The sequence below is a fragment of the Tachyglossus aculeatus genome, chromosome 23 (assembly GCF_015852505.1).
Source record: "Tachyglossus aculeatus isolate mTacAcu1 chromosome 23, mTacAcu1.pri, whole genome shotgun sequence".
Lineage (NCBI taxonomy): Eukaryota > Metazoa > Chordata > Mammalia > Monotremata > Tachyglossidae > Tachyglossus > Tachyglossus aculeatus.
Window position 1 is genome coordinate 631,642 of NC_052088.1, and position 27,931 is coordinate 659,572.

General features: G+C 47.1%; 1 protein-coding gene across 1 annotated transcript in view; it reads right to left on the bottom strand.

Annotated features, from left to right (window-relative positions):
* Nucleotides 1-13,547, bottom strand: part of SLC10A1 (solute carrier family 10 member 1) — a 41,502-nt gene extending 27,955 nt beyond the window's left edge. Inside the window, exons 1-2 of the mRNA XM_038765428.1 lie at nucleotides 13,090-13,547; nucleotides 4,931-5,141 (exon numbers count right to left, since the gene is read on the bottom strand). Of these exons, the coding sequence (XP_038621356.1) occupies nucleotides 4,931-5,141; nucleotides 13,090-13,460 (582 nt within the window). The 5' untranslated portion in view covers nucleotides 13,461-13,547. The remainder of the gene's footprint in view (nucleotides 1-4,930; nucleotides 5,142-13,089) is intronic.
* Between the last annotated feature and the right edge of the window lie 14,384 nt (nucleotides 13,548-27,931).

Genomic DNA, 27,931 nt, shown 5'->3' on the forward strand with positions numbered 1-27,931 from the left:
TTGCTTCATGTGAAGGTTGTTAGGCAACCACTGGAGATTTCTGAGAAGGGGCGTGACATTCCCAGAGCTTTTCTGTAGAAAGTAATCTGAACAGCAGAGTGAAGTATAGATGGGAGATCAGAAAGGAGGCTGATGCAGTCATCCAGTCAGGATAGGATGAGAGATTGTATCAACAGGGTAGTGATTTAGATGGAGAGGAAAGGGTGGATCTTGGTGATGTTGTGAAGGGGAGACCGGCAGGTTTGGGTGACAGATTGGATGTGTGAAGTGAATGAGAGAGCGGAGTCAAGGATGACACCAAGTTTGTGGGGTTGTGAGACGGGAAGGATGGTCATGCCGTCCACAGTGACGGGAACATCAGGGAGAGGAGGGGGTTTGGGAGGGAAGATGAGGAGCTCTGTCTTGGACATGTTGAGTTTTAAGTGGCAGGCAGATATCCAGGTGGAGATGTCCCAAAGGCAGGAGGAGATACGAGACTGGAGGGAGTGAGAGAGAACAGGGGAGGTGATGTAGATTTGGGTGTCATCTGCGTAGAGATGATCGTTGAAGCCGTGGGAGTGAATGAGTTCATCAAGAGAGTGAGTCTAGATGGAGAACAGAAGGGGACCAAGAACTGATCCTTGAGGAACCCCTCCAGTTAGGGGATAGGAGGGGGAGGTGGAGCTCACGAAGGAGACTGATAATGAGCAGCCAGAGAGATAAGAGGAGAACCAGGAGAGGAGAGTCTGTGAAGCCAACGTTGGATAGAGTGTTGAGGAGAAGGAGGTGGTCCACAGTGTTGAAGGCAGCTGAGCGGTCGAGGAGGATTTGGATAGGGTAGGAGCCATTGGATTTGGCCAGAAGGAGGTCATTGGTGACCTTTGAGAGGGCAGTTTCGGTGGAGTGGAGGGGATGGAAATCAGATTGGAGGGGGTCCAGAAGAGAGTTGGAGTTGAGGAATTTGAGGCAGTGAGTGTAGACGACTTGCCCTAAGAGTTGTTAAGTGACTTGTCCAAAGTCTCTCTGCAGGCAAAAGGTAGAACTAGGACCCTAATGAGCATGTGGGATTTCTTCTTCCCTGCCTCCTTTCCTTTCACTGGCCCCTCTCCAAATCAGATCCGCCAGTACCAGGACCCATGGGACCAAAGATCTGGCACCATCAGCAGCTTTAAAGCCATTTTTGAGGCAGAGCACTGGTCCCCCCAGCCCGATCAATTAATTCATCAATCAGTAGTATTTATTGAGTACTTACTGTGTGCAGAACACTCTATCCTTTCCCATGTCCTCCCTCTGGCCTGGAACTCTCTCCCACTTCATAGGTGACAGACCACCACTCTTCACACCTTTAAAACTGTAGTAAAATTGCATATCTTCCAGGAGTCCTTCTCTGACTAAGCCCTTATTTTCCCGACTCCCTCTCCTTTCTGTGTCACATATGCATTGGGATCTGTACCATTTAAGCACTTGATATTCACTCCTCCCTCAGCACCTATGCACATAGCTGTAATTTATTTATTTATATTAATGTCTGTCTCCTGCTCCCCTTTTAGGGAAGGGAATGTGTCCACCAACTTTGTTATATTATACTCTCCCAAGTGCCAAGTAGAGTGCTCTGCACATAGAAAACATTCAATATATACTACTGATTGATTGCTAAGTACTTGAGAAAGTACAGCACAATAGGATTGGTAGATGCAATCCCACAAGGGGCTGAGAATCTACATGGGAGAGACAGATGTTAAAGCAAATTATGGTTAAGGGAAATAGTAGAAAATAAAGATATTTACTATAGGTCCAGTGTGAATAACAAAGTGCTTAAAGGGTACACTGCCGTGTGCTTAGTACAGTGCTCTGCACAAAGTAAGTGCTCAATAAATACAATTGAATGAATGAATGAATGAAGTGCATAGGCGATGGTGAAGAGGTGGGCAGAGAGGGGAAACAACAGCTTGGTCAGGGAAGGCCTCTGCGAAGAATATGATTTTAGGAGGTATTGAAGTTGGGGAGAGGGGTGGACTGTCGGATATGAAGGAAGAGGGAGTTACGGGTCCGAGGAAGGACATGGGAAAGGGGTCAGTGGTGGGATAAGATGAGATTGAAGTACAGCATTAGATTGAGGTTGGTGTTAGAGGCGCAAAGTGTGCGGGATGGGTAGTAGAAGGAAATCAGTGAGGAGAGCTAGTACTGGCAAAGTGATTGAGTGCTTAAAGACAACGGTAAAGAATTTCTGTTTGATGCAGAGATGGATGGGCAACCAATGGAGGTTCTTGAGGAGTGGGGAGACATGGACTGAATGTTTTCTCAGAAAAATGATCTGGGCAGCAAAGTAAAATAGGGACTGGAGAGGAGATTGACCGGAGATAGGAAGATCAACAAGGAGGCTGATTGTAGTAGTCAAGGTGGGGAATGGTGAGTATGTTTGGATGGAGAGAGTAGGATAGATTCTGGAGACATTGTGGAGATCGAATTGACAGGATTTGGTGACGTAATATGAATGAGGGAGATGAGTTGAGGATAATGCCAAGGTTACGGGCTTGTGAGACTGAGAGGATGGTGGTGCTGTCTACAGTGATAGGAAAGTGTGATGGAGGACATGTTAAGTTTGAGGTGTTTGTGCATCATCAAGTAAAGATGTCTTGAAGGTAGAAGGAAATGTGACATTGCAAAGGAGGAGAGAGATCAGCACTGGAGATGTAGATTTGGGAATCATCTGCCTAGAGGTCGGAGTTGAAGCCAAGAGAGCGAATGAGTTCTCCAAGGGAGTGGAAATAGATTGAGACTATAAGGGGCCTCAGAATTGAGCCTTGAGGGACTCCCACAATTAGGGGATGGGAGGCAGAGGAGGGGCCCACGACAGAGACCGAGAAGGAGTCACCAGAAAGATAGGAGGAGAACCAGGAGCAGACAAGGTTAGTTAATCTTTCCAGAAGGGGGTTTTCCACAATGTCAAAAGCAGCTAAGAGGTCGAGGAGGATTAGGATGGAATAGAAGCTGCTGGATTTGGCAAGGAGAAGGTCATTGGTGACCTTAGAAAGGGTGGTTAACATGGAGCGAAGGAAACCAGGTTGGATGGAGTCAAGGAGAGAACTGGAGGAGAAGAAGTGGTGGTAGTGAATTTAGAAAACTCACTCAAGGAGTTTGGAGGGGAATGGGATAGGAGGGAGATGGGGCAATAATTGGAAGGAGCCATGGGATCAGGCAGGGGTTTTAGGATAAGGAGGATAAGGGAGTCATGGACATGTTTGAAAGCAGTGGGGAAGAAGCCATTGGAGAGTGAGCAGCATTCAGCTTGCACAGCACTCTGCACTCAGGTACCCAGAATGGTGTGATACACAAAGAAGGCATCCAGTGTAGTGCTCAGCTTCATGTTATATCCACAGAAGAGAATAAAGACTGATGATGATTATGATGATGATGATGATAGTATTTATCAAGTGCTTGCTAAGTGCCAAGCACTTTGTACAATGCTCTGCACATAGAAGTGCTCCATAAATACCAATGATGATGATACTGATGATGAGTTCAAGGAGGCTAGTGGGGAGATGGTTTGAAGATACCATGAAGACCGACATTTTTGGCTACCAATGGCCACATTATCAGTATGAGCCCCAATAGCAAATGCTAATCGGTGTCAATCACTCGTATTTTACCATATTAAATACTGTGAAGTTGCTATAACATCAGTATGGTGCAGTACAGTAGGGTTGAGTGGGAAAGTGAAAATTATAGCAGCATCAATCAACAACCAGGCCTGGCCTAATGGAAAGAGCATGGGCCTGGGGGTCAGAGGACCTGGATTCTCATCCAAGCTCCATCATTTCCCTGCTGGGTGTCCTTGGGAAAGTCACTTCATTTCTCTGGGCCTCATTTTCCTCACCTGTATAATGGGGATTCGATACCTGATCTCCCTCTCTCTTAGACCATGAGCTTCATATAGAATAGAATATAGAATGGTATTTCTTAAGCACTTATTATGTGCCAGGCACTGTACAAATCAGGTTGGACACAGTCTATGTCCCATATGAGGCTCACAGTCTTAATCCTCATTTTACAGATGAGGTAACTGAGGCACAGAGAAGGTAAGTGACTTGCTCAAGGTCAAACAGCAGACATATGGTGAAGCTGGGATTAGAACCCAGGTCCTTGTGAGTCAACCCAAGCCTGTGCTCTTTCCACTCGACCATACTGCTTATCTTGTATTTGTACCAACCCTTACTCAGTGCTTGGTAGATACTAAGCACCTAATACCTCTATTATTATGATTATTATTTCTGGGGTCAACTTGTGAATCATGTTCTTCCCAGAAGAGATTCATTTTGTTAGGAGAACTTTCCCTAATTCTTCCATTGGGCCCTTTCCAAAGCATATAATTTAAATGTGGAACTTAAATTAAATGTAAAATGTGGAAATGACTGCAGCAAGGAGAATGGGGCAACTCAGTAGGGGCTTCTGGACACTTGGAAATTGTCCAGAGCTAATAAGTGACTTGCCCATACAGCAGAGAAATGGAGGCTCCGGTATTATTCATTCATTCATTCAATCATATTTATTGAGCGCTTACTGTGTGCAGAACACTGTACTAAGCACTTGGGAAGTACAAATTGGCAACATATAGAGACGGTCCCTACCCAACAACAGGCTCTTACTGCGTGCAGAACACTGTACTAAGCACTTGGGAAGTACAAGTCGGCAACATATAGAGATGGTCCCTACCCAACAACAGGCTCACAGTCTAGAAGGGGGAGACAGACAACAAAACAAAACATGTGGACGGGTGTCAAGTTGTCAGAATTAATAGAATTAAAGCTAAATGCACATCATTAACAAAATAAATACAATAGTAAATATGTACAAGTAAAATATAGAATCTAGGTCCTCTGACTCCCAGGTTTGCACTCTCTCCACTAGACCAGGAGGCTTCTCCTGGAAAGCACCCTCTCCCGAGTCTTACCTTAGTGACACAGGACACGTACTGGGGACGTTTGCTCTTGAGGACGATGCCGATCGTGCAGGGGATGAGGACCAAGACGAGCGAGAGGATGATCCCTCCGTAGGGCACCTTATTCTGGACATCCCTTTCGTAGAGGCCCAAGGAGTAGAGGTACAGGAGGAGTGGCATCAGGGCCAGGGCGGAGAAGGTGGAGCACGTGGTCATCACTATGCTGGCATGGAGCAAACAGAGGGGTCAGCAGCTGAGCAGTCCCCCAGGAACGCTCTTCCCCTCAGCCCTCGCCCCCACCCAAACCCAGCTGTCTTCTCCTCTTGTCACCAGGAGAGACAGGGCCTGATGGAAAGAGTGTGGGCCTAGAGGTCAGAGGACCTGGTTGACTTTGGGCAAGTCACTTAACTTCTCTGTGCCTCAGTGACCTCATCTGTAAAATGGGGATGAAAACTGTGACCCCCCCCGTGGGACAACCTGATTATCTTGTAACCTCCCCAGTGCTTAGAACAGTGCTTTGCACATAGTAAGCGCTTAATAAATGCCATCATTATTATTATTATTATTCTCGTCCCAGCTCCACACCCTTCCTAGCTCTGCCACTTATCAGCTGTGTGACCTTGGGCAAGCCACTTAGTAAGCGCTTAATAAATGCCATCATTATTATCATTATTATTATTCTCATCCCAGCCCCACACCCTTCCTAGCTCTGCCACTTGTCAGCTGTGTGACCTTGGGCAAGCCACTTAACTTCTCTGTGCCTCAGTTACCTCATCTGTAAAATGGGGATTAAGATTGTGAGCCCCACATGGGACAACCTAATCACCTTGTATCCCTCCCAGCACTTAGAACAGTGCTTTGCACATAGTAAGCGCTTAACAAATACCATCAGTATTATTATCATTATTATTAATCGTATTTGTTAGTCAATGTGTGCAGAACTTGGGAGAGTACAATATAACAATAAAGGAGAACTATGTACCAGGCACTGTAGTAAACATTATGTGCCAGTGGAAAGCTTGCCTGTTTTGTGACCTTGGGCAAGTCACTTCTCTTTTCTGGGCCTCAGTCTCCTCATCTGTAAAATGGGGATTCAATACCCGTTATCTCTCCCTCACAGACTGTGAGCCCTATGTGGGGCAGGGACTGTGTTTGAGCTGATTAACTTCTACCTACCCCAATACTTGGCACGTAGTAATTGCTTAACAAATGCCCCAGTAATCATTATTTCTAATCACTGTCTTGCACCTATTTCAGTCCCAGTCACTCAGCTCTGAGATCGTTCTGCAGTTATTTGCCTGGCATTCACTGCTCAAAACAGCTTTTTAATGATATCTTTTAAGTACTTACTGTGTGCCAGACACTGTATTAAGCATTGGGGTAGAATCAAGATAATCAGGTTGGACACAGTTTATGTCCTATTTGGGGTTCATCATCTTAATCCCCATTTTACAGATGATGGAACTGAGGCACAGAGAAGTTAAGTAATAATAATTATGGTATTTGTTAAGTGCTTACTATGTGCCAAGCACTGTAATAATAATAATAATGACATTTATTAAGCACTTACTATGTGCAAAGCACTGTATTAAGCGCTGGGGTGGATACAAGCAAATTGGGTTGGACACAGTCCCTATCCCACGTGGGGCTCACAGTCAAGACCCCCATTTTCCAGATGAGGTAACTGAAGCACAGAGAAGTTAAATAATAATAATAATAATAATGAAGGTATTTGTTAAGCGCTTACTATGTGCAAAGCATTGTTCTAAGCGCTGGGGGATACAAGGTGATCAGATTGCCCCACGTGGGGCTCACAATCTTAATCCCCATTTTACAGATGAGGTAACTGAGGCACAGAGAAGAGAACTGACTTGCCCAAAATCACACAGCCGATAAGTGGCGGAGCCGGGATTAGAACCCATGACCCCTGACTCCCAAGCCCATGCTCTTTCCACTGAGCCACACTGCTTCAGGTGACATGCCCTAGGTCACAGAGCAGACAAGTGGCTGGGCTAGGATTAGAATTTAGGTCCTTTAGGGCCCATCGGAAGGTTGAGTGGCTTCCGAACTCATTCCTTCTTCCAGATGTTTAGGATGAACTTGACCCAAACCAGGCCTACCCCTGATCGATCAATGCTATTTATTGAGCGCTTACCTCGTGCAGAGCATTGTAAGCTCATTGTGGGCAGGGAATGTGTCTGCTTATTGTTATATCGTTCTCTCCCAAGTGCTTAGTTCAGTGCTCCGCACACAGTAAGTTCTCAAGAAATACAATTTACTGACTGACTGACAAAGAGCTTGGGAGAGTCCAATACAATATGACCTGCCCATGACGAGTTTAGAATTTAGAGGTGAGACCTGGAGTACCCCCATAACTTCCACTTCTCCAGCCTGAGAATTGGTTGTTTATCCGGCCCTGTCTGGGATGTGCTCTGTCAGCAACATGACCCAGGGGGACGAGAGCAGGTGAGCTACTCTATGCACTGTCACTTAAAAATTGGATTTGCATCTTTTATTCACCCCTCCCTCAGCCTCACAGCACTTATGTTCATAGCCATAATTTATTTATTTACATCACTGTCTCCCCCTCTAAGCTCTCTGTGAGCAGAGAATGTGCCTTCCAACTCTGTTACTCTATCAAGCGTTTAGTACAGTGCTCTGCACACAGTAAGTGCTCAATAAATACTCTTCATTGATTGATTACCCAAATCACTAGCACTGTAATCAATGCCTTTTTTCTTTTTAATGGTTTTTATTAAGTGCTTACACTTAACAAATAAGTGTTATAATAATAATAATAATAAGTTATTAGCAAACACTGTTCTAAGTGCTGGGATAGATACAAGTGAATTAGGTTGGACCCTATGGGGGTTAGAATCTAAGTAGGATGATTCAGGAGAGGGGAGGCCACGGAGAAGCAGTGAGGCCTAGGAGTCTGAAGACCTGGGTTCTAATCCCAACTTTGCCACGTGCCTGCTGTGTGACCTTGGGTGAGTCACTTAACTCCTCTGTGCCTCAGTCTCCTCATCACCTCATGGGGATTTAATACCTTTTCTCTTTCCTAGTTAGACTGTGAACCCTATGTGGAACAGTAACTGTATCCAATCTGATATCTTGGGTCTCCCCCAGTGCTTGCATAAGAAAGATTATTATTGTTATTAACAAGTTCCACTATTATTATTATCATATTATTATTATCTTGTCTGTTGTAAACTCCACAATCAACCAGGACAGACCAATTCCTCTCTAATTGGGAAATGGATATATTTTAGGGGGTTCGGTTTCATTGATCTTTGTGGTCCCTTCAGTCCAGCTGGACGTCCCTTCTCTGGGCCAGTCCCTGGCAGAGGCCTCAGTGGCCTCAGGGGCCTCTGGCCAGAAAAAACCTGGCCCTTTGAATGGACCAAAAGATTATTAACTTTCTGGGAAAAATGTGCCGTGTTGTCGGATGACCTTGCATGAGAGACTCTTTTTGCTCTGAAGTGTGGTTTGTGAGGTTGGAACCCCTCTGCTGTTCATGTCCAGGGCCCCGGAGACCGGAGATGGGGAAATACAAGTCCTGACCAGGGTCCCTTCTCTGAGGCCTGGTGGGCATGCCTTCTCCCTGTCCTCTCCTCTAACTATTTTGCCCCTCAACCCGGCTTGGGAGGGGCCACCCTGACCCCCCAATCTCCAGGTCGGGAGTAATTGAGGCTCTTGGAGGGAGAGGTGAGTGCCACTCGGTAGATGAGAGAGTGATGGGCTTCCTGCTCTCTGCCTGTGCTGCGCTCTGGAGTTTAGGGCCTCTTATTTTGTGGCTGAGTCAGGTCTTGTCTCACCAACCCAATACCGTAAGCTCCGTTGTGCCCAGGGAAAGTGTCAACCACCTCTCTTCTATTTTACTCTCCCAAGTGCTTAGTACAGTGCTCTACACACAGTAAGCGCTTAATAAACACCATCGATCGATTGGCTGATGGAGTGAACCTAGTTTTGAAACTGGCCTTTGTTTTGTCCAATCAGTAAGGGGACAGGAAGGGTCCAGAGGAGAAAGGAAAAATGATTAAAGCAGAATGGTCCAGTAAAAGTGCATGGGCATAGGAGTCCACCCCTACTTGCTGGGTGCCCATGGGCAAGTCACTTGACTTCTCTATGCCTCAGTTTCCTCACCTGTAAAATGGGGGAATAAAGCAACTCTTTTCCCTCCCTGTTAGAGTATGAGCCTATTGTGGGCAGGGACAGTATCTGACCACTTGTATCTTGTATCTACCACTATCTTGTATCTATCTTGTATACAGTATCTTGCATCTACCACTGGGCTTAACTGGCACTTAGCTGATGCCATGATTATTATTATTATTACTATTAGGCCTTGTGTCCTGTTACATTGTCAGCACCTTGAGGGCAGTGACTGGTTCTGCCCTTTTCTGAATGTTCAGGACAGTGATCTGCCCACGATAGACATTCGGTAAATACTGATGATGATGAAGAAGCAAAGGAAAAAGGAGTGGGAATCATGGCCGAAGAGTCAGTGCCCGCAGAGTAACAGACAACACTCCCTCTTCCAGTTGTAGGTGCCACGGTTCCTGATCCCTCACCCAAAATAACACGGGTGCCATTATTGGCCTTGCCATTCCAAAGGGGAAGGCTGGACAGAGGCCAGGTGGACAGAACCTTGGGCTGAGACTGCAGATTTTCAGGAGGGGTTCAAGGTTCATTCCCCCTGAGTTGGGGGAGGGAAGAGGGGAATGGCAATATATCACTCACAGTGCAGAGTATTCTTAGTACATGCTGCATGTTTCTGTTGGCCATACGGCCATTATATAGTATGTGTTATCTATTATAAATTACTTATGTATTCATATTAATGCCTGTCTCTCCCTCTAGATGGTAAGCTCATTAGGGGCAAGGACCATGTCTGCTTATTCTGTTGTACTGTACTCTCCCACGTGCTCAGTACAGTGCTGTGTACATAATAAGTGCTCGATAAATACCATTGATTGATTGATTGGCTTCCTGCAGATGGGTGGGGAAGGCCTCTGAGCTTCTATGTCTCTCTCTCCCTTATACTTGGACTCAAAATGATTGCTGATTGGTTGCTTCAATCCATTGCCAAATCCTGCTGGCTCTTCCACATTTTCTCAATCCACACCTTCCTCTCCATCCAAACAACTACCACCCTGATGGGAGCTTTTGTCATAGTGTACCAATTCCTTGCTGGTCTTCCTGCCTCCAGCCTCTCCCCTTTCCCATTTACACTACTGTGTGATCATCTTCTATAAACTCAGTGACTTCCTCCTACCCATCATGATTTATTTTAGTGTCTGCCTTCTCCTACTAGACTGTAAACGCCTTGAAGGCAGGGGTTATGTCTACCAATGCCACTGTACTCTCCCAAGGGCTTAGTACAGTGCTCACTACTCAGAGGAAGCCCTCGATAAATGTTGCCAATTGAGTCTTGAAGCATTACTCAGTCCACAGCTCTCCTCTTCTCCAAACCCTCCACTGGCTTTCTGTGTCCTCCCAGCTCAAACAAAAACTCCTCACCATCTGCTTCAAGGCTTCCCACAATTTGACCCCACCTCTCCTATCTGATCTCTTCACTGTTTCCCAAACCGCTGTGTTGGTTCCTTCCAAACTGACTTATTAACTGTACCTCACTCTCACCTCTCCTGCCTCCATTCCCTCACTTATCCTGTCCCTCCCTCCCTTCCCAAATTTGACAGACCACAGCTCTCTGGAATTAAAAACCATCCTAAACTCTTTTTCTGATTGACTCCTAGAATTCAAAGCTACATAAACCCTTCAGCTACCTCTGGCACTACTTTATCCTCATCTCATTTGTTCAACTGTCCATTCAGTGATCAAATTTGGCCATTTTATTTGTTAATTTTTTAAAATCCGTCTCCCTCAGAGTGGAAGTGCCTGCCTTGTCAGTAGGGAACGTGATGGTTCTTTGTTTTGTACTTCCCGGGCGTTTAGTACAGTGCATTGCCCCAAGTGGGTGTTCAATAAATAGTACCACTACTACTATTATTTGGAGGCCTTTTTGGTGAGGGCCCTTTGCATAAACCAAGTACACTCGAAATGCTTCACAGTAACTAGTCGTGACAGATTCCTGAATACTCCCATCTCACCCTATTGCCCCACAGCACGAAGAGCAAAGAGAAAAGGGGGATGTAATAACTATAATAATACCATAATGATGAGAAGCAGTATGGCCTAGTGGATAGAGCATGGGCCTGGGAATCAGAAGGATCTGGGTTCTAATCCCGGTTCTGCCACTTGTCTGCTGTGTGACTTGGACAAGTCACTTCACTTCTCCATTCTTCAATTCCCTCATCTGTAAAATGGAGTTTAATACTGTGAGATCCATGTGGAACATGTACCATGTCCACCATGATTAGTTTGTATCTACCTCAGTGCTTCAAACAGTGCCTGGCACATAGTAAGTGTTTAACAAGTGCCAAAAAAATGAATAAATAACAGAGGTACTTATTGAGTGCTTATTATGTGCCAAACACTGTACTAAGCAGTGGGGTCATTACAAGATAATCAGGTGGGACTGTGTTCCACAGTCCCTGTCCCCTACGGGGCTCTCAATATAAGAATTACAGTCCATTGTACAAGATGGGGCAGAGTGTTAGGAATAGAACCGATTTCCTGATTTCTTTCACTCCAGAGCAGGGTTCCTCCTCATTTCCCAGGATGCCAGCCCCACTTTCCCTGGAAATGTCCCTCTCCCAACCTTCACCAGAAAGCCTCAGTGGAGCTATAGTTTGCTTGGAGACACAAGGGGACCTGGGGCCTCTTAAATCTGTCCTCTCCCCACCTGCCATCCCAACTCCCAGATCTAGACTGGATCCTAAACCCCCACATCAATCCATCAATGGTATTTATGGAGCGCTTACTGTGTGCAGGACACTGAAAAAACGCTTGGGAGAGTACAAAACAACAGAGTTAACTTGTGTTAACTTGTATCTATCCCAGTGCTTAGAACAGTCCGGGACCAATAATAATAATAATAATAATAATACAAATAAGAACTGTAGATGCAATCCCTGCCCACAAGGAGAAGAAACAGCATGGCCTAGTGGATAGAGCCCAAGCCTGGGAGTCAGAAGGCCTTGGGTTCCAATCCCACTCATTCATTCATTCATTCAATTGCATTTATTGAGTGCTTACTGTGTGCAGAGCACTGTACCTTAGTACCTTTGTGCTTGGGAAGTACAAATCGGCAACATATAAAGACGGTCCCTACCCAACAACGGGCTCACAGTCTAGAAGGGGGAGACAGACAACAAAACAAGTGGACAGGTGTCAGTATCATCAGACTAAATAGAATTATAGCGATATACACATCATTAATAAAATAAAGTAATAAATTTGTACAAATATACACAAGTGCTGTGGGGAGGGGAAGGGGGTAGGGCAGAGGGTGGGAGTTGGGGGGATGGGGAGGGGAGGAGGAGGAGAGGAAAAGGGGGGGCTCAGTCTGGAAAGGCTTCCTGGAAGAGGTGAGCTCTCAGTAGGGCTTTGAAGGGAGGAAGAGAGCTAGTTTGGTGGATGTGTGGAGGGAGGGCATTCCAGGCCAGAGGTAGGATGTGGGCCAGGGGTCGATGGCGGGACAGGCAAGAACGAGGCACAGTAAGGAGGTTAGTGGCAGAGGAGCAGAGTGTGCGGGCTGGGCTGTAGAAGGAGAGAATGGAGGTGAGGTAGGAGGGGGTGAGGCGATGGAGAGCTTTGAAGCCAAGAGTTAGGAGTTTTTGCTTGATTCGAAGGTTGATAAGCAACCACTGGAGATTTTTGAGGAGGGGAGTGACATGCCCAGAGTGTTTCTGTAGAAAGATAATCCAGGCAGCAGAATAAAGTATAGAATGAAGAGGGGAGAGACAGGAGGATGGGAGATCAGAAAGGATATCCCGGCTCTGCCACTGGTTTGGTGTGACCTTGGCCAAGTCACTTCATTTCTCTGGGCCGCAGTTCCCTCATCTATAAAGTGGGGATTAAGGCTGTGAGCCCCACATGGGCCAGGGACTGTGTCCAACCTGATTAGCTTGCACCCACCCCAGTGCTTAGTTAGAAAAGTGCCTGCCACGTAGTTAGCGCTTAACAAATACCATAAAAAAATGAGTAGGAGCTTCCAATGTGATGCAGTGCTGGTCTGGTGCCAGCATGACCAGCGCCCCCTTTACCTCAGGTTCATGTCTCCCTTCATGGCCAGGCTGAAGACGTTGGACAGACTCCCCCCAGGGGAGCAGCCGCAGATCAGGATGGCGAGGGACTCGATGGTGTTCAGCTGGAAGACCCTGCCCAGGGTGAAGGCCGTCAGGGGCATCACGCCATACTGGGCCAGCAAGGCTATGGCCACCCCTTTGGGCTTGAATAAGTGCATCTTGATTTGGGCGAACTCCATGGTGCAGCCCAAACAGATCATGGTGACAAAGAGCATGACCACCAGAATGACGCTCAGGGCCATGTCAGTGGGCCGCCTGCCGAAGTTGGGAGGGAATGTGAAGTTGAGCGGCCATGAGCTGTTGTTGTCCACCAGACCGGGTGACTCCATCTCTGTCCCCGGGCTCCCACTGGGCCAGAGGCTCGTGGGCTCTCTTTCCCCGCCACCCGGCTCTCTCTGCTGCCCAGAGTTCTGAAGGCCGAGCTTCAGCACACAGGATGCAACCTTGGGTAAATAGACCAGATAAAGTCCCAGTGACTCCCGAGGGAGGGAGGGAGGGGAACCATAGCGTGATTGCCTCTGACCAATGCTTTCTGCTCCCTTGCTATGAAATGGTTCCATTGTTGTGTAGGCTAAGCCCTTTCTGCATTTGCACCGTGCTGAGCGAAAGGCAGAGATAAAAACACAGCAGACTGGACATGGTCCCTGTCCCACTCTGGCTCTCCATCTCTCCTGCCATTCGTGCCTTCCCGTTTGAAGAACTCAATCACCTTGCCCTCTCCTATCTCACCTCACTACACTCCTGCTACAGCCCAGCCCCCACACTTTGTTTCTCTAATGCTAACCTTCTTCCTGTACCTCGATCTTATACAGCTCACCTCCAACCACTCGCCCACATCCAGGCTTTGGCCTGGAATTCCCTCCCTCCTCATTACTGGTAGACAATTTCTCTCCCCACTATCAAAGCTTAATTGAAAGTATATCTCCTCCAAGAAGTTTTCCTTGATGAAGACCTCCTCCCCTCCACTCCCACTCCCTTCTGCATCATCCAGACTTGCTCCCTTCATTCATTCCCCATCCAGCCCCACAGCACTTATGTATATATCTATAATTTATTTATTTGTTCATTTATTTATGTAAATGAATGCCTGTCTCCCTCTCTGGACTGTGAGCTGGTTGTGGGCAGGAAATGTGTCTGTTTGTTGTTATATTGTACTCTTCTGAGTGCTCAGTACAGTGCTTTGCACACAGAGCGCTCAATAAATATAATTGAATGAATGTCCCTTTTCCCCTTTGCCTGGTGAGCTGGTTTTTAACCTTGTGCGTGTTAGTGAGGAAAGCCCGCCATGTGTGGTCACCTTCTGGGATTTGGATGTCGGTTCTGGGGCCGCAACCTGGGAATGGGGTTGTTTGGGTCTGTTTTCTGGGCGACCTTGGTTCCACTTTGTTTTTTTAAATTGTATTCACTAAGTTTGTATTCGGTGTCAAACACCGTTCTGAGGCCTGGTATTCAAACCTGCTTTCTCACAAAGAATTAACTATTATTAACAAAAACTTTATCTCAAATTTCAAAGATAACATTATTATTTTTGTATACTTTGAGCGTAATTTCACAAAAGTAGAGCAAATAGTGTCATAAGAACACTGTATTGTAACCCATCTGAAAATATTTTAATAAGGAGATGAAAAAAACACATTTCCTGAAGATGGCACAGTCTTTCAGGTTACTTATATGATGAACTAGGTAAATTACACCAAAAAATCATATTAAACAAAAATATTTCATGCCTTCATCTATGTCAAGTTATGAGCTGTCAGCTTTATGGAAATATACATAAATTGAAATCATCTGAGAAGTCCCATAATGTTATTAAAAATCTTATGTTTCCTGACAATAAAATTGATTTATGAATCACAGATTCATACATTTGTGTTTTATCTTTGTAAATAATCTTAAATACAAAAGTTATATCCAGAACTGAAATGTTATTGACATCATTAAGTAAATAGTTTCAAAATTTGTTGATCCATTAGAAGGAAAAAAAAAGTCTGCGTGTCGCATACCAAAAAAAGTGTAAAGTATAAAGTTACTTTATCTTTTTGAAGCAAGCACAAAAACTGCAAATCTAGGACATGCACCCAAATGACCATTATTTACTGTACTTAGTCTATGTCCTGCTTAGGCAAGAGTTTCCACTCATAGTCTAAAGCCAGATCTAATGGATTCTCTTTCGTCTTAATCCTCCTCCACCTCTTGGCTTCCTTCCACCCAGGGATCACTGCCTTCTCCCAGAAAACCTACTTAACCTTGGTTTTTCTGCTAGTCTTATTATGCTTCTCCTCCTACCTACTCTCAGAGCTCTGAACACACTAAAGCGTTCAGTAAATACGATTGACTGACTGACTCTGGCTCGTTCTTCCCTCAGTGTCTTTTTGTCAGCTTGTCCCGCGCTTCCCATTTCCTCACTGTGGGGGTCTCTCAAAATTCTGTCCTGTTGTCCTTCTACACTCCTTTCCCTGGGGAACTCATCCTCTTCCATGGTTTCACCTTCCATCTCTATGAGAAAGACTCCCAAGTCTACTTCGCCTGCAAACTTCTGGCATGGAACACACTCCCTTTTCATATTTGACACTCACTTTCAAAGCTTATTGAAGGCATAGCTCTCCTCCAAGAGATCTTCCCTGACTAGGGAATGTGTCTGTTATATTGTTGTGTTGTACTCTCCCAAGCGCTTAGTACAGTGCTCTGCATGCAGTAAGCGCTCAATAAATGCAATGGATTGGATTGATTGATTGATAAGTACAGGTTAATGTGGTTGGACACAGTACCTGTCCCGCATGGGGCACACAGTCTAAGTAGGAGGGAGAACGGGTATCCCCATTTTACAGTTGAGGAAATGGAGGCACAGAAAAATGAGGGAACTTGGACAAAGTCACACAGCAAATAATTGACAGAGCCTGGATTAGAACCGAGGTCCTTCTGACTCCCAGGCCTGTACTCTCTCATTCATTCATTCAATTGTATTTATTGAGCACCTACTGTGTGCAGAGCACTGTACTAAGCGCTTGGAGAGACAAGTTGGCAACATATAGAGACAGTCCCTACCCAACAGCGGGCTCAACACTAGGCCATGCTGCTCCTTTACCCTTTCCCCCTCCACCAGCCCCAGTTCCAGCCCCCGGGCTTCCCCCTCATATTTTCTATTTATTTACTTGGGTCTGGCTGAAACTCAGGGTCCTGTCCACCCAACTTGGGCAGGGCCCCCAAGCCTGAGGCCCTTTGGGTCTGGGAAGCAGCAGAGGAGGGTCCTGGGCAATCCTGTACGGGGCACCAGACCTCACCCCCATCTCTCCCCAAGCCCAGACATCAGGCTGGGTGCTGGACTTCTTGCCCATGGCCTCCTAGGACTGATGAACCTCTGACCCCGCAGGATGGGTGGGGGCTGTGGCCCCCAAACTGGCTGGGGAAGCCGGTCCCAGACCTGGCCCAAGAGGATGCACGGGGGAGAGTCCCACTCATAGCTGTTCCCTGGCAGCTCTCATCCTGGGAATCGTGGCCACTCGGGGGCAGGCCCTCAAGGAGTGGCCTGTAAGAGCCCTCCAGAGAAGGCTTACAGAGAAGCTTACAGAGAAGGAGGGAACAGCTGGCCCGCCAACAGGGCTGCTCAGCCTTTCACTGGTCCTGTACTTGCTGGAGGGTCAGATGAGGGAACTGAGGCACAGACAAGTGAAGTGATTTGCCCAAAGTCACACAGCTAACAATTGATGGAGCCGGGATTTGACCTCTGACTCCAAAGCCCAGGCTCTTTCCACTGAGCCATGCTGCTTCTAAATACGATTGAATGAATGAATGAATGAATGGTACTAATCACCTGTATAGATCTGCCCACCTACCGGTTTTGTTGCCTGCCCCCGCCCCCCCCCCACCGCATTAATAATAGTGATGGTATTTGTTAAGCACTTACTATGTGCAAAGCCCTGTTCTAAGCGCTAGTGGGGATACAGTGTGATCAGGTTGTCCCATGTGGGGCTCCCAGTCTTCATCCCCATCTTCCAGATGAGGGAACTGAGGCCCAAAGAAGTGAAGTGACTTGCCCAAAGTCACCCAGCTGATGTGGCGGAGCTGGGATTAGAACCCACGACCTCCGACTACCAAGCCTGGGCTCTTTCTACTGAGCCACACTGCTTCTAGACTGTGAACCCGTTGCTGGACAGGGATTGTCTATCTGTTGCCAAATTGGACTTTCCAAACACTTAGTACAGTGTTCTGCACACAGTAGGTGCTCAATAAATACGATTAAATGAATTGCTTAGTACAGTGCTCTGCACACGGTCAGCGCTCAATAAATATGATTGAATGAATACATCTATAATTCTATTTATTTATATAGATGCTATTGATTCCTGTCTACTGGTTTTGTTGTCTGTCTCCCTCCTTCTAGTCGATGAGTCCGTTGTTGGGCAGGGATTGTCTCTGTTGCTGAATTTGACTTTCCAAGCACTTAGTACAGTGCTCTGCACACAGTAAGTGCTCAATAAATACTATTGAATGAATGAATGATGCTCTCGCTGCTGCTGCTACCACTGCTGCCACTACCACTGCCTGTCCTCATCACGAGCTCTCTCGCTTGCCAGTTGCCCGGCACTCTGGTTCTCTGGTTCTCCAGCTCTCTGACTCTCCGGCTCTTTGGCTCTTAGGCTCTCTGCTTCTCCAGGTCTACAGTTGTCTGGCTCTCTGGCTCTCCAGATCTTCAGCTCTCTGGCATACTCAGGCCTGATTCCTCTGGAATCCAGTGAAGAAGGAAGGAAGAATGTAAAGACTTTTCTCCCAGGGCCTCCTTTCCCCTAAGGTGCTGGGAGAACAGTCCACACTACTTATCCCAGCATCCTGTGCCACCCCTTGAGGTGTTCCCACTGCCCCACCCTCCCCTATCCCTCTCTGCTCCGCCTGCCTCTTCCGGAAGCTCTCCAATTCCCTCCACCTCAGTGGCCTGCCCTCTGCCTGCTTCCCTGTCTGGGGCCAACCCCCCAAGTTCAGCAGATGCTGAAGGTATAAACTAATAATAATAATGATGATGATGATGGCATTTGTTAAGCACTTACTATGTGCAAAGCACTGTTCTATGCACTGAGGAGGATACAAGGTGATCAGGTTGTCCCGCGTGGGGCTCACAGTCTTAATCCCCATTCTACAGATGCGGTAACTGAGGCACAGAGAAGTTAAGTGACTTGCCCAAAGTCACACAGTGGACAAGCGGCAGAGCTGGGATTTGAACCCATGACCAGCTAGACTGTAAGCTCCTTGAGGGCATGAATCTCTCAAGCGGAGGGGGGGGGGGGGGGGCTGGGGCTGGATGAGATGGGTGGGGGCTGGGTGAGGGTTCCCATGAGTTGTGAGGAAGGGGACAGAAGCGGGGAGGAGGGGCTGGAACAGAGCTCCATACTTGGTAGGGTTGGGGCTGAGGTTTGGAGGGAGATCCAGTCCGTGGGCCAATGACCACCTGCCTGGGAATGCTGGAGCCTGGCTGCTCTGCCTTCTCCAGCTGTAGGATCCAGCCCAACAGGCCTAGGTCTAAGCTCCTGGAGGTTCTGGGACCTCCATTTCTAGGAGAACAGATCCAGGGTGTTTTGTAGAAAAACTATCTGGGCAGCAGAGTGAAGTATGGACTAGGGACAGGAGGCCGGGAAGTCAGCAAGGAGGCTGAAGGAGTAATCGAGGTGGGATAGGATAAGTGCTTGGCTTAACATGGAATCGGTTTGGATGGAGAGGAAAGGGGGGATTTTAGTGATACTGTGAAGTTCGAACTGACTGGATTTAGTGGTGGATTCAATATGTGTGTTGAATGAGAGAGAGGAGTCAAGGATAATGCCATGTTTATGAGGTTGTGAGACAGGAAGGATGGTGGTACCTTCTACAGTGATGGGAAAGTCAGGAGGAGGACAGGGTTTGGGTGGGAAGATAAGGAGTTCTGTCATAGATAACAATGTTAAGGACATTCCAGTAGAGATGTCTTGAAGGCAGGAGTGCTGGCCCCTATCAACTCATTCCCATCCAAACTATCTCTATCCTTCATGCTGTCCCCTCCCGTAACACTCCCTTTGCAGCTTCAGCCAAGTGTGGCCTCCGGAACCCCTACTGTATCTTGGGGACGCTTCCCTTCATCTTTGACCTGTTCCTGACACCAGTCACTACTCCCCCTCGCCATTACTGAAACCTGGCTCTCCCCAGATGACACAGTTTCCCGTTCTGTTCTCTTCAGAGGTGGCCTCATCTTCTCATATTCCCCCAGACTCACTGGGAAAGGAGGAGGTGTTGGCTCCTTTCTCACACCCCAGTGCCACTTTTCACCATTCCACCTTCCCTACCCCTTTCTTTCCTTTCCTTTAAAGCCTATTTCATCTGCTTTGACCACCAACTCCAGAGTCTAATCATGGTCATCTACCGCCCCCAACCCCGCCCCCCGCCCAGGTCCCACCTCCAACTTCTTTAACTATTTTGATCCCTTTCTCACATTCCTTCTTTCACTCTCCATGCCCACATTGATCTTTGGAGACTTCAATATGAACCTAGATGACCCTTCTGCTGACCATCTTCTAACACTCCTCAACTCTGCTGACCTTCTGCTCCACCCCACCTCACACACTCACCAACTTGGACAGAGACCCGATCTCATCATTTCTAGCCACTGCACAATCTCTACCCTCACCAACTCGGAAATCCCTCTATCTAACCACAACCTCCTCACATGTCTCCTCTCCCACACACCTCTTCTCCATAATTCTGTATTATTCCCCCACAGAGACCTTGGATCTTTCAACCCCTTCCAATTTTCTCAACTCATTATGCCCCACTTAGCCTCCATACCCAAACTACCCTCCACTGATGACCAAACAGACGTTCTCAACACCACCCTCTCTACTGAACTCAACTCACTCGCTCCCCTAACCCTTCGTCAATCTCGTACCAGTAACCTACAGCTCTGGATCACATCTACAGTCTGTCTCCTTTGCTTTTGTGCATGAACTGCAGACACTGCTGATGGAAATCTAAATATCAGGTCGAATTCATCCACTTCAAGTTTAGCCATGCATGTTTTAACTCTGCCTCCTCCTCTGCAAGGTAAAATCATTTCTCCACCCTTAATTGACACCAATATCCATTGCCCTCGCCAGTTGTTCCAGACATTTAACTCCCTCCTCAGGCCCCCTGTACCCCTTCCCCTGCATCCCTTGCTCCCAATGACCTGGCCACCTACTTTGACCCTATCAGGCATGAGCTCCCTAAAATCTTCCCTGCCTGTCCTCAGTCCCTCCCCTTTCTGGCTCCCTTTTCAACTCTCCCATCTTTCCCAGCAGTAACCCTAGAGGAGATCTCCTGTCTCCTCTCCAAAGCCACCCCCTCTACCTGCACATCTGACTTCATTCCTTCATATCTTATCAAAAGTCTCACCCCCCCCCTTCCTTCTTCCCTTCATAACAGACATCTTCAACTGTTTGCTCTCCAATGGCTTTTTCCCCACTGTTTTCAAAATGCCCATATAATAATAATAATAATAATGGTATTTGTTAAGTGTTTACTATGTGCAAAGCACTGTTCTAAGCACCAGGGAGGTTACAAGGTGATCAGTTTGTCCCAAGTGGGGCTCACAGTCTTAATCCCCATTTTACAGATGAGGTAACTGGGGCACAAAGAAGTTAAGTGACTTGTCCAAAGTCACACAGCTGACAACTGGTGGAGTCGGGATTTGAACCCGTGACCTCTGACTCCAAAGCCCGTGCTCTTTCCACTGAGCCACACTGCTTCACTGCTTCTCTATCTGCTTCTCTATCTTCCCTATCCTAAAAAAAACCCTCCCTTGACCCCACAGTTCCCTCCAGTTCTCACCCCATCTCCCTCCTACCATTCCTCTCTAAACTCCTAGAGCTAGTTGCCTACACCTGCCATCTCAAATTCCTCTCCTCCAATTATCTCGTTGACCCCCTCCAATCTGACTTCCATCCCCTTCACTCCACAGAAAAGACCCTCTCAAAGGTCACCAATGATCTCTTTCTACACTGTAAGTCCATTGTGGGCAGGGATTGTCTCTCTTTATTGCTGAATTGTACTTTCCAAGCACTTAGTACAGTGTTCTGCACGCAGTAAGCTCTCAATGAATATGATTGAATGAATGAATGAACCTCTTTCTTGCCAAATCCAATGGCCTTTACTCCATCCTAATCTGCCTCGACCTCTCAGCTACTTTTGACACTGTCGACCATCCTCTTCTCCTGGAATCATTCTCCAACCTTGGCTTCACTGACTCTGTCCTCTCCTGCTTCTCCTCTTATCTCTCTGGCTGTTCATTCTCAAGTCTCCTTCACGGGCTCCTCCTCTGCCTCCCACCCCCTAACTGTGGGGGTCCCTCAAGGTTCAGTTCTGGGTCCCCTTCTATTCTCTATCTACACCCTCTCCTTTTGGAGAACACATTTGTTCCCGTGGCTTCATCTACCACCTCTATGCAGATGATACCCAAATCTACATCTCCAGCATCTCTCTCCCTCTCTGCAGTTTCACAGTTCCTCTTGCCTTCAAGACATCTCTACTTGGATGTCCTCCCATCACCTCAAGCTTAATGTGTCCAAAACTGAACACCTTATCGTCCCACTCAAACCCTGTCCTCCCCTTAACTTTCTCATCACTGTAGACAGCATCACCACCCTCCCTGTCTCACAAGCCCATAACCTTGGTGTTTCCCTGACTCCTCTCATTCAACCCACATATTCAATCCATCACTAAATCCTGTAAGTCCTACCTTTGCAATGTCACTAAAATCCGCCCTTTTCTCACCATCCAAACTGATACTATGTTAATAGAGAAGCAGCGTGGCTCAGTGGAAAGAACCTGGGCTTGGGAGTCAGAGGTCATGGGCTCTAATCCCAGCTCCGCCACCGATCGGCTGTGTGACTTTGGGCAAGTCATTTCACTTCTCTGTGCCTCAGTTACCTCAACTGTCAAATGGGGATTTAAACTGTGAGCCCCATGTAGTACAGTGCTCTGCACACAGTAAGCACTCAATAAATACGATTGATTGATTGATTGACAACCTGATTACCTTGTATCTACCTCAGTTCTTAGAACAATGCTTGGCACATAGTAAGCGCTCAACAAATACCATCATTATTAGTATTATTAATACAATCACTCATGCTATCCCTCCTGGATTACTGCATTGGCCTCGTTGCTGACCTCCCAGACTCCTGTCATTCATTCATTCATTCATTGATTCTTTCAATCATATTTATTGAGCACTTACTATGTGCAGAACATTGTACTAAACTCTTGGTTAGAGAAGGTTACAGTTCAGCAACAGATAAAATCCCTGCCCACAACGGGCTCACAGTCTAGAAGGGGGGAGACAGACATCAAAACAAGTAAACAGGCATCAATAGCACTAATATAAATAAATAGAATTATATATATATATATATATATACATATGTATATATCAAAACAAGTAAACAGGCATTAATATAAATATATCGAATTATAGATATGTAGATATATACACAAGTGCTGTGGGGCAGGGAGGGGGTAGAACAAAGGGAGCGAGTCAAGGTGATGGGGGAGGGAGAGCTGAGGAAAAGGGGGGCTTAGTCTGGGAAGGCCTCCTGGAGAAGGTGAGCCTTCAGTAGGGCTTTGAAGGGGGTAACTGTGATTGTTTGGAGGATTTGAGGAGGGAGGGCATTTACAGCCAGAGGGAGGATGTGGGCCATGCGTCGATGGTGGGACAGGGGAGAACGAGGCCTAATGAGAAGGTTAGCACCAGAGGAGTGGAGTGTGCAGGCTGGGATGTAGAAGGAAAGAAGGGAGGTGATGTAAGAGGGGGCAAGGGGATGGAGAGCTTTGAAGCCAATAGTGAGGAGTTTTTGATTGATACGAAGGTGGATAGGCAACCACTGGAGATTTTTGAGGAGGGGGTGACATGTCCAGAGCATTTCTGTAGAAAGATAATCCAGGCAGCAGTGTGAAGTATAGACTGAAGTGGGGAGAGATAGGAGGTTGTGAGATCTGAAAGAATGCTGATGCAGTAATCCAGTCAGGATGGGATGAGTGATGATATTAACGTGGTAGTGGTTTGGATGGAGAGGAAAGGGTGGATCTTGGTGATGCTGTGAAGGTCAGATTGGCAGGTTTTGGTGACAGACTGGATGTGTGGGGTGAACGAGAGAGTGGAGTCAAGGATGACACCAAGGTTGTGGGCTTGTGAGATGGGAAGGATGGCTGTGCTGTCCACAGTGATGGGAAAGTCAGGGAGAGGACAGAGTTTGGAGGGAAAGATCAGGAGCTCAGTTTTAGACATGTTGAGTTTTAGGTGGCGGAGGACATCCAGGTGGAGGAGACTCGAGACTGGAGGGAGGGAGAGAGAACAGGGGAGGAGACAGAGATTTGGGTATCATCTGTGTAGAGATGATCACTGAAGCCATGGGAGCAAATGAGTTCACCAAAGGGTGAGTATAAATGGAGAATAGAAGGGGACGAAGAACTGACCCTTGAGGAACCACTACAGGTATGGGGTGGGAAGGGGAGGAGGGGCCTGTGAAGGAGAATGAAAGGCCAAAGAGATAAGAGGAGAACCAGGAGAGGATGGAGCCTGTAAAGCCAAGGTTGGATAATGTATTGAGGAGAAGGGGATGGACCACCCTGTCAAAGGCAGCTGAGAGGTCGAGGAGGATTGGGATGTAGTAGGAGCTGTTGGATTCGGCAAGAAGGAGGTCATTGGTGACCTTTGAGAGGGTGGTCTCAGTAGAGTGGAGGGGACAGGAACCAGATTGGAGGGGGGCTGGGAGAGAGAGTTAGAGGAGAGGAATTCGAGGCAGTGAGTGTAGATGACTCACACCAGGTGTTTGGAAAGGAATGGTAGGAGGAAGATGGGCGTTATCTGGAGGGGGTCATGGGGAGAGAGGAGGGTTTTTTTTTAGGCCGGGGGGACTTGGGCATGTTTGAAGGCAGAGGGGAAGGAACCCGTGGAGAGTGAGTGGTTGAAGATGGAAGTTAAGGAGGGTAGGAGGGAAAGGGAAAGAGTTTTTATTAGGTGGGAGGGAATGGGGTCTGAAGCACCTGTGCAGAGGGGTGGCACTCATACTTCACTCTGCTGCCTTGATCATTTTTCTACAGAAACGTTCAGGACATGTCACTCCAGTCCTCAAAAAACTCCAGTAGTTGCCCACCCACTTCTGAAACAGACAAAAACTTCTTACCATTGGCTTTAAAACACTCAATCCCCTTGCCCCCTCCTACCTCACCTCACTACTCTACTACTCCAACCCAGCCCACACATTTCACTCCTCTAACGCTAACCTTCTCACTGTACCTCTATGGACCCCTTGCCCATGTTTTCCATCTGGCCTTGAATGCCCTTCCTCCTCAAATCTGACAGATGATTACTCTCCCCCATCTTCAAAGCCTTATTGAAGGCACTTCTCATCCTATCCCGTCTGGACTACTGCACCAGCCTTCTCTCTGATCTCCCATCCTCGTGTCTCTCTCCACTTCAATCCATACTTCATGCTGCTGACCGGATTATCTTTGTCCAGAAACGCTCTGGGCATATTACTCCCCTCCTCAAAAACCTCCAATGGCTACCAATCAATCTGCGCATCAGGCAGAAACTCCTCACCCTGGGCTTCAAGGCTCTCCATCACCTCACCCCCTCCTACCTCACCTCCCTTCTCTCCTTCTACTGCCCAGCCCGCACCCTCCGCTCCTCCACCGCTAATCTCCTCACCGTACCTCGTTCTCGCCTGTCCCGCCATCGACCCCCGGCCCACGTCATCCCCCGGGCCTGGAATGCCCTCCCTCTGCCCCTCCGCCACGCTAGCTCTCTTCCTCCCTTCAAGGCCCTGCTGAGAGCTCACCTCCTCCAGGAGGCCTTCCCAGACTGAGCCCCTTCCTTCCTCTCCCCCTCGTCCCCCTCTCCATCCCCCCATCTTACCTCCTTCTCTTCCCCACAGCACCTGTATATATGTATATATGGTTGTACATATTTATTACTCTATTTATTTATTTATTTATTTATTTTGCTTGTACATTTCTATCCTATTTATTTTATTTTGTTGGTATGTTTGGTTTTGTTCTCTGTCTCCCCCTTTTAGACTGTGAGCCCACTGTTGGGTAGGGACTGTCTCTATGTGTTGCCAATTTGTACTTCCCAAGCGCTTAGTACAGTGCTCTGCACATAGTAAGTGCTCAATAAATACGATTGATTGATTGATTCTCCAAGAGGCCTTCCCTGACTAAGCTCTGTTTTCCTCTTCTCCTACTCCCTTCTGCATTTAACCTGACTTGCTCCCTTTTTTCTTCCCCCTCTTCCAGCCTTTCAGCACTTATGTACACATCTTTTATTTTATCTATTTATTTATATTAGTGTCCGTCTTCCCCTCTAGACTGTACGCTCACTGTGGGCAGGGAATATGTCTGTTTATTGTTGTATTGTACTGTCCCAAGTGCTTAGTACAGTACTCTACATACAGTAAGTGTTCAATAAATATGATTGATTGAATGAATGAATGAAGGAGGAAATGTGAGACTGCAGAGCGGGAGAGAGATAAGGACTGGAAAAGTGGATTTGGGAATCATCTTCATAAGGAGTGGATGTAGATGGAGAATAGAAGGAGACCCAGAACAGAATCTTGAGGCACACCCACAGGGGGTGGGAGGCAGATAGAACTGAGAATGAGCAGCCAGACTGATAGAAGGAGAACCAGGAGAAGAGTGTCAGTGAAGCTGAGGTTGGATAACTTTCCAGGAGAAAGGGATGATAGTGTGAAAAGCATCTTAGAGGTTGAGGAGGATTAGGATTAGGAGGAGTAGAGGCTGTTGGATTTGTCAAGAAGGAGATCATTTGAGACCTTCGAGTGGGTGGTTTCTGGGAGTGAAGGAAACTGAAACCAGATGAGAGTGGGACAAGGAGAGAATTGGAGGAAAGGAAGTGGAGAGGAATTTGGAGAGGAGTGGTAGATTGGAGCTGGGGCAATAACTGGAGGGGCTATGGGGTCAATGGAGGGTTTCTATAGGATAGGACCAATCTAATTAGCTTGTATCTACCCTAGCACTTAGTACAGTGTCTGGCACATAGTAAGTGCTTAACAAATACCATTTAAAAAGAAAGAAAAAACCAAAACAAAATCTGGAGAACCAGAGCTGGTAAGAGGGAGATCAGAGGGTCTGTTTTTTAAAAACTATGCCTTCAGATCTCTTCCAGTACCTCCTTCTTCTAGGAATCCCATTCCTGGATCCTTCCACAATTGGAAGTCTCTGAAAATTGGTGGTTTCAGGCTTCCCCCTCCCACTGTCCCCGTCCCCTAACAGGGACCATGTCCAAAGGAGAGGGAGACCAGGAAAACAAACTGGTCCTAGAAACCATCCTGAAAGAGGACTGTTCTCATTGCATGTGAAATGGCTGGACAAGGAGTCCATCATGACCCCGGGCAAAGCAAAATCATCCAGTGAGGTTCAGCTCAGGGAGATAGGTCCCCCAAATGCCACCCAGAAAGGGCTCCTTTCCTCAGAGAGACAACATTGGGGTCCCAAATCTGCCACCAGGTAGCTCTTCATCTCTGGCCTCTAGATCCACCTGGGGCAGAGAAAACGAGTGAGACAGTATCAAGTGGTGGGTTAGGCTAAGCTGGGGATGCTTGACAATGGGGGGAGTTTGATCGCTAGGAAGCATTTGTGAGGGAAACTGTTCTCCTCAACTCAGGAGATGAAGAGATCCAAGAAACAGACTCAAAATCGACAGTAACGAAGGGCGATGAGAAGCAGCACTGTCTAAAGGATAGAACACTGGCCTGAGAATCAGAAGGACCTGCGTTCTAATCCCGGCTCCACCACACGTCTGCTGTATGACCTTGGGTAAGTCACTTCGCCTCTCTGGGCCTCAATTACCTCACCTGTAAAGTGGGGATTAGGATTGTGAGCCCCTTGTGGACAGACTGTGTCCACCCTGACTAGCTTATATCTATCCTAGCGCTTAGTACAATCCTTGGCACATAGTAAGCATTTAACAACATAAAAAAAGAGTGGTGAAATACGAGGGTCTACGGAAAGAGCCTTAAAAGGTTTAAACCAGGGAAAGAGGACTGTTTGATGTCTGACTGGAGGGAGTCCAGAGGAGAATATGGAAGGTAGGTATTAGGCAATGAGAATTTGAACTTTGAACAGTCAAGTTGGAAAAGATGGAGTAGTGTTGTTAGAGTTCCAGCAAACTATTTCCAAGGTTTTTCATCCTGCTTTAGAGTTCCATCAGAAGATTTTCAAGCTTTTCCATCCTGCATCCTCTCTTCATTCTCCAAGGACTCCCCCATTCTCATGTCCCCACTGCCAGACTTCCCCTTGGCACTGGTGTGGGCCCTGATGGTGGAAGGTTCTAGACTGTGAACCCACTGTTGGGTAGGGACCGTCTCTATATGTTGGCAACTTGTACTTCCCAAGAGCTTAGTACAGTGCTGTGCACACAGTAAGCGCTCAATACATATGATTGATTGATTGATTGATTGAAGGTGGAGGCACCAAATGAATGGAAAGCAGCTCCTAGAGAGGGAGGAGCAAGGGCCTGGGTGTCAAAGGACCTGGATGCTAACCCTGGCTTTGCCGCTTTTTTTGTTAATGGTATTGGTTAAGCACTTACTATGCACCCGGCACTGTACTAAGCTCTAGGATAGATACAAAATCATCAGTTTGGACAATGCCTCTGTTCCACATAACCAAACCATCAGTCATATTTACTGAGTCCTTTTTGTGTGTAGATCAATGAACTAAGTGCTTGGGAGAGTACAATATAACAGTTTGTAGGCACATTTCCTGCTCACAATTAGCATACGGT